The sequence below is a fragment of the Enhydra lutris genome, unplaced genomic scaffold (genome assembly GCF_002288905.1).
Source record: "Enhydra lutris kenyoni isolate GAN:26980312 unplaced genomic scaffold, ASM228890v2 scaffoldscaffold27, whole genome shotgun sequence".
Taxonomy (NCBI): domain Eukaryota; kingdom Metazoa; phylum Chordata; class Mammalia; order Carnivora; family Mustelidae; genus Enhydra; species Enhydra lutris.
In genome coordinates, this window is record NW_019154111.1 from 27,376,575 (window position 1) to 27,387,692 (window position 11,118).

Sequence of the window (11,118 nt, forward strand, 5' to 3'; positions counted from 1 at the left end):
ACATTTCCCTTGTTCCCCAGTTGAATGTGAACTCTTCTAAAGTAGATAGACGGTTTGCACAAAGAGCTCAATAAACATTGGTTAAATAACTCAGGCTCTCTCTTTTGACTCCCACCCTACCATACACATACCAGTACTACTAACAAATACCAGAAGGCAACTGGCTCTGAAGTCAGCCCAGCCCCTGTCCCTGGAAAAGTATGAGTCAGAGTTTAATCACCTGAGCAGAATTTCTTTTCTTGAGAAGAGTCATCACCTGGTTCCCTTGAATACAGATAATTCACTGGATTCATCAAGCTGTCACAGGAATTCATAAGCGTGCTTGAGGTGCCATGAACCTCACTGGCTCAGTGAACTTATTCTGATGACAAAGCTCCTTTTGTAAGAGAAGGTGTAGGTGAGGAGCCGAATTCTCTTGCTAACCTTTGGTTCTCCTTCATGTCAGCCACGCTTAACCCCAATGAAGCAGAAGGACCCTAGCATAAAATGAGCCCTTTTCTGCATAGTACCCCCATGGCCCTTTGCGTTGGAGTAGCTCCCAACCCTGCAGCAGAAAGTTGGCCCCAGGGTTGGGATCCGAATCAGATAGTCTGTTGCCTGCAGAAATGCGCATGCTCAGTTCATAACCCTGCCTACACCCAGTCAAGTGCGAAGCTCCGGTGTTAGCAGCTGCATTTAGATGTTCATTTCTTTAGTTTTGTTCAGCGTCCAGTTGATTGAGTCGCTTTACAATCAGGCTGTTGATTTTCTTAAGATCGTCTATGTCCTTTCCCTCAGCTGTTAGTCTTCTTGACACGTCATCCATCTTGTTTCCAGTTTGAACTTCAAAATAGAAAACAGACTGTGTTACACTGGTTTCCAGGCTGTTCCGTCAGGACTGGTTAGTGCCTTGTGTTGGTGCTTAGCTGAGTGCTGAAAGGACCCCTTGGCCAGTCCCCTGCTCCAGTCTCCCAGGCAGCCCAGCTGCCCGGGAGAGGAATTGCTTAAGACTAAAGTTATCTACCAAGTGGATTATTTTTACAATTTGTTGGGGCCAGCCTAGACTACCTTTGGAAGCTCCGCACAGATTTTGGTTGAGAAACATCACCGTGAGCAACCAAGGGAAACCACCAGCATGTCTCATTATGAGCATGTCAGGGAAGTGATTGTTACTTTGTCTTTTTCAGAGACCTCTTCTCAGAAGGTTTTTGGCTCCTCATCAGGAAATGAGGTTTTCTGGGTTTTGGTCTTTTTTTTTTTTTTAAGATTTTATTTATTTATTTATTTGACATACAGAGATCACAAGCAGGCAGAGAGGCAGGCAGAGAGAGAGGAGGAAGCAGGCTCCCTGAGCAGAGAGCCTGATGTGGGGCTCGATCCCAGGACCCTGGGATCATGATCTGATCCCAAGACCCTGGGACCATGACCTAAGCTGAAGGCAGAGGCTTTAACCCACTGAGCCACCCAGGCACCCCTGGGTTTTGGTCTCTTTTGACATAGCTCTGCTGGTTCTGGATTACCAGCGCATAAATGAATATATAAGAATTCCCCTCAGACCATCCTGAGAACAGAGACAATATTTTCAAAATAAACCAAACTCCTGGTGATAAAGTCAGCTACAGAACGGAACACACTTAGGTCTGCTGATCAGAGTTAAAATTTCCAGGAAATGCAGCACAAAATCCACACTTATTATTTGAGCTTCTTGATTTCCATTTTAGGCAAGTTTTTTCCAAGGTATCGGTCAGGAAATAATGGTGGTAACATGCCACGAGGCTTAGTGAATAAACTAATATGGGGAGGAAAACTAGACATTAGAGCTTCCCCTTCCAGGCTTGGGACAAATTATTGTTCAGAAGCTGCTTCTTCCCCATGTTTGAAAAATTACGCTGGATGAATTATGATCCAAAACTTGAAGGAAGGATCTTAATTGAGATTTTCTGCAGAGCAAGATGGAATACCACTTGCTTCTGGGGAAAAATGTGAAACTGAAGTAAATTCCTAACACATGAGACACTTTCCCCTCTTGGGAACCTCCTAGAACATTAGTCACAAAGAGAAGGAAGCAGCAGCCATGTTGGCTTAACTGTGTTCCACAATACACTGATTCCAAATTAAATTCCCCCCCCAAAAAAAGGGTTGCATGTGCAAAAAAGTTACAGAAACATTATATACTGACTTGCCCCTTGGAAACTCAGAGGAGGGTAAAAAAAAAAAAAGAGCATTATTTAACTCAGCAATTCTCAGGTGCGTTTGACCATAGGATCCTTTTTTTCTTCAGGCAACACTTAATAACATCCTATGTGCCCAGTATTCTCAGGAACACACTGCCTGGCCACTAGAAACTGCTACCAGAGGCATCCATAGTTATCTACCCTAGCTATTATTCCTTTTACGGAGAGGGATTATGACAAAAACCTAAGGCCCGTTGTTGGGGTTTTATTTTTTCTAAGATTTTTATTTATTTATTTGAGAGAGAGAGACAGAGATTGTGAGATAGAGCACAAGCTGGGAGGAAAAAGAGAACCTGATGCCCTGGCTGAGCAAGGAGCCCAACCTGGGGCTCGATCCCAGGACCCTGGGATCATGACCAGAGCCGAAAGCAGATGCTTAACTGACTGAGCCACCCAGGTGTCCCAAGCCCCCATGGTTTAATAAGAAAGTAATTGGCATAAAATAAGCCTTCTCTCTCATGTAAAAAGACCAGAGTTTTAAAGAATACAAGTTCTTCCACTTCAGAGAAAGGTTACAAATCTGCACTCAATCCCACTGAGAGCAAAAAGATTTCCTTGTTAAAGAGGAGCACAGGCCAAGTTCATTTCAAGATGCCTGTGCCAACTCTGGTCTTAGTTTGAGTTAAGTTTTGTCTGAAAACCAGAGGAAGTCCTTACTTTATTACTTCAATGCAGGAAATGGAGGGCAGGGGAGCTCTGGAGCCAGACAGATGAGGCTTTGGATCCTGGTTCTGCCTCTGATTAGCAGGGTAAACATGGAGAGGTCAACTCTCTGGACCTTAGTCTTGCATTGATGAAATAGAAATATTAAATACTACCTCAAGATGTAAAAATTAAGATAATGAATTTATGTGTCTGGCACAGAGCAACTGCCCAATAAAGACATCCTTTATTCATGTCTTCTTCCACTTGTTAATATGACTTTGCCCTCAATATAAAACACCAGCAGCAAATATAAAATAAACCATATTTATAAGGATGCTGATAAAGTCACGCTCTTTGAGGTAGGGCGGGAGAGTCTTTGGGCACTTATGAGCTGTGGACCTTGGGCATGGTAGTTTAACTCAGTCACTGTCCCAGATGGGTGTGGCAGAATGATATTTGGAGCATTCATTTTTGTTGGTGTAACATGTCAGAAGGTAATCCATAGGCTCTCTATGGTCCTGAAGGTTCAGGAACAACCCACATCCAGCCGACGGTCAGATACAAGGGCACCTTGTCAGGAAGGTTGCCCTTGCAGCTTCTAAGTGCAAGAAGGCAAGGGCTGGGCGAGAGAGAAGCGATTAAACATGATGCCTCCCCACCTGCCCCCACCTACAGGCTGGATAAAAACCTTTTAGCTGGAAGGAGGGAGTTTGGGGGAAAAAAGGGTGGGAAGCTATCAAAGAGTCACGTCCTCTGCCCACCTGTCTCCCCCCATCCACCAGCCCTACCTCTAATCCTGAATGAATTTAAATTAAGGGCATTCCAAAGACATGGGCTCCACTTCTCAATGCAGATTTTCAAAGGCTACACGGCCTGCAAAGTAGGAAAGGGCAGAAAGAATGACAGTGTGGTGGATCCAGGGGGAAAGGGTGTCAAAGATGACTCCCTCCACTCGGGCTTCTTTCACTCTTCTCTCGGGGCTGGGAGGAAGCTGAAAAAAATCCTGAGTGATGACCCACAGGGGTTAGCTGTGAGAGAACACTGGTGGGCTTGAGGGCGTGGGGCAGTCTTTCAGCTGAGGAGCTGTGTGGGACAGCCCAGGTCCCCACGGGAGAGGTCAAGCCCAGGCTGAGAGCAGGCAGGGCAGCGAGGAGAGCCCAGGCACCATCAGACAGGAAAGAAGTGGTCTTACTGCCTTCCTAACACTGCCTCCCCAGGTCGGCGGGGGAGGGGGGGGGGGGCTGCAGAGCCCTGCTACAGACCTGAATTTAATAGAACCGTTTTACACTGGACCAAGAAAACCGACAGTCACCAAGGATAAGCCGCCGGCCATTTGACAGCTAGGGACTCCAAGTAAGAGAGTAAAGTCCTAGGAGGTGTTTGTGAACTTTGGGCACCATGGGCTTGTGTCCCCACGATCCTCCTGGAGCCGCAGGGCTCACTCAGGGCCACCGCACAACCTCTTTCAGCAGAGCTGTGAGTGCCAAAAAGCACGACTCCACCCAGAACAAAGTTAAACAACCAGCCATGAAGTAAGAGCCTTTGAGTAATGAGAACATGTCGGTGGTACTTACCTATTAGAAAAATCACGAAGGAAACCAGTGCCAGGCTGACAATCAGCACAATTATCAGCCCCATAAAAAACAGACTATGACTTCCGTTTCCTGAGTTAGTGCCAACATCCGGGATTTTCTCCTCAAGGGCTGATAGGAAACAAACAAAAACAATGACAAAAACTCCTCTGCAGATGGTTAGTCCACAGACCTGAACTGTCCCCATGATTAGAGTGTGAGTAAGGGATACACCCGTTTTCCCCAGTGATCGCCCTGGAGAGTGACTTAGGTTTTAAGAATGCCTTTGGGCTGGTGGTCTTTGTGAATTTTTTACCTTCTTCAACATTGGTATTCAAAAAACAAGGAATCTCTTTGGAAAGTTCTTTGAAGATGGTGTTAACACTGAAGGAGCAGGACCAGGGCTTTTCCTGGGCTGGGTAGAGGAAGCTACATACATTAAAGGCTCAGAATGTTGGAGGCTCTGTCTCACCTTCCGCCAGTGTGAACCAGGAGTAAAACACAGCTGGCTGGGACACCTCTTCTAAGCAGAAGGCAGACTACTCTGGGATGTCACCCAAAGACAGAGATGTCTCCTTGCATCATGGGAGTCATCAGTGAAGCCCACATCCATTTAAGCAGAAAAATGGCTCCAATGTATTTTCGTCTCTTAGAAGCATCTTTGGGATCAAGCTGCTCTGGAAACAAGGTTCTTTTAAATGTTCTGAAGTTAAATTGAGACTGCAACCATGCTTTTAAGGCAGCTTGGGTCCGCCAGAGCATGAAGTGTCTGCATGCGGCCATCATTTTGTAAGGCCCGTGTGCCTAGTGACACCCAAAGTAAATTCATTAAGAAATAGACTTGGGAAGACTAATGACTTCCTTTCTGTATTCTCTCCTCCTTGGCATCAGTCCCACACAGGGTGCTACTTGATTGTAGCTGGGTGAGTGCCTTGTGTCCTGAGCCAAGTCACCCTACAACAACCTTTGCTTCCTAATCAAAGCGATGGGATAAGTTGGCATCGAAACACCTGTGTCTATTGAGACTGACCCAGTAAAGGCAGGTGAAAACCCAAACGCATTAAAATGAAGAAACAAGCAAGACCTCAGGAAGGATGGAAAAGGGGAATAATAGGTGTAAATTTGGGACAGTCAGAGTTTAGAACGGGAATGGAACAAATGGCCAGTGGAAAATTAAGGCCTGTGTTTTAATGTCACAGTTTAAGCTGGAAAAATGGGGCTCAGAATGATCTGATCGAGCTCGTGTACAATATTTAGGGAATAAAGTCTACATTTAATATTTAGCAGATTTTTGTTTTGCTCCCCCCCCCTTTCTTAAGCCTTTAGTTGGGGCCATTTGTAATTTGTAAGTAGAAAATTAAGTTGATTTCTTTGCCCAATAAAATTCTAATGCCTTTTTAAGAGCTGGAGGAATGTGTGGAGCATTTTCCAGGAATCCACTATGAAGTCAGAGCTCTCTAGGGAAGTGGGCCCCACTGGTGATGTGGATGGTGTCCCCAGCAGGTGCAACAGATGCCCAGAGGGAGGAGCAAACCTCTTGGAAGACCTACAGCCTCCAACACTTTCCTGGGAGAGACACTCCACAGGAAAGTCTCAGAACCCTTGAAGACAGATTCCAAATCTTGCTTAGGAGCCAAGAAAGCCCCTACACCTAGCAAGTATTAAAAGAACAAAAACAAGAATTGCCTAATAATAAATAGCACTTCCGTCACTGAGCTGTTCCTAATGCCCACCCTGCCCCCCCCACACCCCCAGGTCCAGATTAGCATTTGCTATTTTTAGGTGGCCTGGAAGCCAGGAAGAGCCACCGAGCCTGGGAGGGCGCACATACAGAACAGGTGCTGTGATCCCGCAGGACAGAGGTTAAGTTTGTTTAAGTCGTTTATGGAATCCACAATATAAAGTTTTCTGTCTTCAGGCATGCCTCCAGGGCCTATGTCCTGGGAATGATTCATTGTTCCTGGAAGAAAAGAGTGACATGAAGCAGATGGCTGGGCCCAGGAGCCCCCGTCACAAGAACCACAGGCCACAGGCTCATAAAGAACCCTCCACATACATTCCTTTCAGCCAAAGGTCTAGAAGAGCTGTGCTTGTCCAGAAGGAAATTTTTCCTTGTGGGGACAACTTCGTATCTACTCTTTTTGCCTGGCTTGCCAGGAAGCTCAGACTCAAGTGTGTGGCCCAGTCTGAGCCCTTTATACCTTGCTTCTCTGAATATCCTTCCCCTCCTCCGCTGATTCCTCAGTTCTATTTTCCCCGGGCCTCCTTTTTTTATTTTCTAAGTTATTTTAAAATATTTTTTTCTTTTATTACATTGTTTATATTCTGGTGAAATGCCTCAAATCGTTTGCCCAAGAAAAGTATGTATAAACATATAGAAAAATAAAACTAAGCTAGTCAGCCTCGGGCCCAAAGATTCTGAGGGGAGAAGAGAGTATTAGGAGGAACTGTCCTAACTGCATGAGGCTTTAAAATAAAACTGCAATTTTCTTTTAACTCTTTATTTTTTAAATATATTATTTATTTATTTTATTCTTTTTTAGTATTTCTTTTTTATTTATATATATATTTTTTGAGAGTGGGGGATGGGGCAGAGGCAGACTGGGAGAGAGAATCTCAAGCAGATGCCACACTGAGCACAGAGCCCGACACAGGGCTCAATCCCATGACCCTGAGATCATGACCAGAGCTGAAATTGAGAGGCAGACGCTCAACCAACAGCACAAAACTGCCATTTTTATATTTTATATTCTCCCTCAATATGGCATATGAGTTTCTACCTTAAATGTACCCGTTAGCCCTGAGTTGCTGGCTGGGAGTCCCAAGACGAAATCTTCACAAGCTTAGAAGCTATAGACAGGAACCCTATGGAGAGCTGGAGACCAGACTCTGGGACATCTGAGGTCTCTTCCCTCTGAGTTTCCTTAGATCAAGGTCACTTACATAATACAGAATTTTAAAAGTGAGGCTTACATTTTCTAACGACAGCACCACTTCAAGCAACCCCGAAAAGCCTGAATGGATTAAAAAGGTCTATTTTAAGCTGTCTGTCCAGCACAACAGAGAAATGACAGCCCTTTAACTACATGAAATACAGAGCACTAGGAAGACAAACTCAAATTACTATCAAAGCTGTCTCTTTCACAATTCTCTTTTCATAAAATGAGTCTGATAGTGATACCGGGCTTTTTGATCTGAAAGGGATGGTAGACATGCTCTGGTTTGGTCCCCATTCTTCCCTCAGTGAGGAAATCGAAGCTGAGCTGGGGAATGCCTGAGATCATACATTTAGTTAGTTGCAGAGCTGGAAGCGGGCCTCTTGCTTCAGAGTTCACTGCGTCGTCCCTTTCTTCTCCGCATCCCTCCCTAACCCTCTTTCAAACCTCAGCTCAAATCTCTCACCTCCTCTAAGAATCAACCTGCTTCTCCTCTGTGCTTGTGCTGGATGCAGTACCTTCTTCCACCAGAACACTTACCCTGTTTTACAACATTTATCGCTCCCATCTTTGACTTTCCCAATTGACAGAAAACTCCTGAGGGTCAGCACCAAATTCTCCAAGTGCCCAGTGTCAAATGTATAAGCCAGTGACTTACAGTAAGTGGGAGTAATTAACATATTTTATACAAGAGCTGAAGCTCACCATTTTCAAAAGAATTTAAGGCAGTTAATAATAAATACACTAATAGAAATAAAACTGAGTGTAAAAATCCTCATGTGATATCTAACTGGCCTCTGGTAAACTAAATAAGCTTTGTGCCTGCTGATATGAAGCAACACACTACTTCCCATAAACATTTTACAATTTTCCTTCAATAGCAATTACAGAATGAAGAAAAATAGGAGAAACCAAATTCAGGGGGGAAAAAAGATGTGAACACCTGTAGAAGATCTGAAAAAAGAATCAGCCATTTACTAAGTAGATTAAATTATATTCTAAAATTAAAAACCAGGAATTTTCCAGTGATACCTGAAACCCACTAGGACTTATGAAAAAAAAAAATGCTCCTGAAGTCCTAAGAAAAACAGCGAGTTCAGAATGACCTGGGGCGCCTGGGTGGCTCAGTCAGTTGAGAGGCCACCTCTTAACTTTGGTTCATGGTCTCAGGGTTGTGGGATCGAGCCCCACTTCCCGCTCCATGCTCAGCGGGGAGTCTGCTTAGGAGTCTCTCACCCTCCCTCTGTCCCTCCCACCACATATGCTCTCTCTCTCTCTAAAATGAATAAATCTTTTTTAAAAATGTCATGGACTCATTAAACTTTTGCTCAACTAAAGTTAAAGACTGAACAAGGTGTTTTTTGAGAGTGGGGGATGAAATTTTAATTAAATTTGTTAATTTTAATTAACAAAAATACATAATTCTCTGGGTAGTTTAGCTACTACTGAAGCACACCTGAGATATTGATATTACTGAATTCCAAATAGACCCATGGAGCATTCATGAGGGAATGACATAGAGTGGTCATTTTTTAAAAAGCAGCAGCAGCATATAAAATAAAGGAGCCTTAGAGATCAATCAAATCTTATCCTCTCACAGGTAAAACCATAGTGACTGAGGCATGGTCACAGATTTCTATTCTTCCAGAGATGTTTTGTGTGTTATCATCTCGTATACTTTACTCTCCCCAATACTAAAATTTGATGAAGACTAAAGGTTATATGTTTCACATCATAAGATCATCATTCCAGCCATGGCTCCTATTTTAGGCTTGGTGACTGACGCGTGGTTCATTTTTGGATCTCTGACTTAATGTCCTTGAGCCTTAGCTTCCCCTTTAGGAATGGAATTCGTATTGCTCAAATCTCAGACTGAAGCTCAATTGATGTTTACAAAGTGGAGGGCCAACTAGAAAATCACAGCCACGAAAGCGAACCCAAGAGCCGTGCAGTTAATTAAATCTCCAAATCATTAGCCTTGCTACTGCTGACTACAAAGGTGACTCAGGGCAACATGGAGTCCAAAAGCACTAAGGCAGCAACTTAAGAGAAAGCTATGAAGGGCCCTGAAAGTAAATTTCTTATTCAGGATTAAGTCACAATATAAAGAGATGCCATTTTCATGTATTTTTAACTACAACATGCAAATGGAAAATAAAGACCTGTCCAAGAAAACAGAGTTGGGCGTCTGTGGTTCACGGCCACCAAGTGCTCACCAATGACTCGGGAAGTAAATGGATACAGGATCACATGGCCCTAAAATGAGGCCCCATGGCTGTTGGCATCCAGTTGTTGCTATGTGTGGCTCCTCCGTAGAAGGGCAACAATCAGCGGGGCTGGTTACTAAATTCTGCATCACCCCAGCTCAGCCCTTCTCCCTAATCCTGGTGTGCAAATCTGCTCATTAAGGTTGACCAAAGCAGTATCCTTTTAATGGAGCCCTTTCTGATACCTGGCACTAAAACATGTAAGTAATTTCATTTTCTTCCAGCTTAGATCAAGGCTCACAACTGATTCTTTTCATCATGTAAGGACTCTTTCACTACCTACAAATATTCTGACAGAATAGTTGTCTATGAAAAATGGCTTTGCTCTTTATTTTTTAACCAAAGGTGCTCGGTCTCAAAGCTCTGAAGTAACACACCGATATTGCTTTGCCACAGGATCAGAATTGTTATAATCGGGCATAACTCAAAGCTAACAGGAAGCTTTGAGTGAGTCATGGTAATTTGTTCTTTAAATTCCATTTCAGAGTCAGTGCCTCTTCACATTCAGGAATTAATTTTTTAAATCAAGTCTAAATCATTTCTATCAAAAGTTTAAAGCAGAGTGCATGCAACAAAACACATCCCAGGCTCAAGAATCATAATGCAGGTCGGCAGAATAATAACATGCAAATTACTTACAAAAATGTGAGCTTTGACTGCTAGGAGGCCAGGAAAAAAAAAAAAAATTAATCAGAAGCAACTGCAACAAAACTTTACAAATTCTGTGGTTCTTTCTTTGCCTTCCTTCAGCGCACAGGTGCTCCTACAAGGCCCAGAAACCCCAGCTTGATGTCAGTCTATATTTAGTGTTCATTTAGCCAAGCAATGTAAGATGCCAAATACTTTTTTCAAAATGTCTGAGGTTTTTTGTGAATGTATTGCTGAAACCATGCTTTGAAAATAAAAAGCCACCATGCTTTGATTCAGTTGGTAACTGATGAGGTCCTTATTGGACCAAAGTTAATGTCCTTATTTGGCTGGGGTGTGTGTGTGTGTGTGTGTGTGTGTGTGTGTAAGCAGACACATTTCTAGCGCCTCAGCCACGGTACGTGCCATATATAAATGTCCACTAGCGGACTGGAGCTGCCATCCTGACAACTACCTTGCACAGGACTCCAGACCAGGCAGAGGATGGCAATCAGCAAGGACAGAACAAGGTTGTGGTATTAACTAGGGGCATGGCACGTCAGAAAGCCCCTAGGGCGTCCAGTCACTAGGAAACAGGATTGTGAGGGGGAGATTTTGTGGCTCCAGACCCACCGCAGGAGAGGGAAGCACTTTGTCTCATCCACCCCCCTGTCTACTGGAAGGCTTTATTCACTCTGAGTTTTTAGGCATCCTCCTTTCTCAGGAGTGTCAGGCTTTCTCTTGTGTGGTTCCCTCACGCACATGACAAGGAGCTTCTGCCCTCTGCTGTACATAAAAGGAGCTACAGTGTGTCCTGCCGTCCCTGTGAGTCCCATTTGAAGGCCACAGGGACAGACTC

General features: G+C 44.0%; 1 protein-coding gene across 1 annotated transcript; it reads right to left on the reverse strand.

The window, feature by feature from the left end:
* Positions 1-691: 691 nt before the first annotated feature.
* On the reverse strand, positions 692-6,384 carry LOC111151853 (leucine rich single-pass membrane protein 1). The gene is made up of 3 exons (XM_022510068.1): positions 6,261-6,384; positions 4,433-4,561; positions 692-822 (listed from the first exon to the last, which is right to left on the reverse strand). The coding sequence occupies exons 1-3, from the start codon at positions 6,382-6,384 to the stop codon at positions 692-694; spliced, it is 384 nt and encodes a 127-aa protein (XP_022365776.1).
* Positions 6,385-11,118: the final 4,734 nt, after the last annotated feature.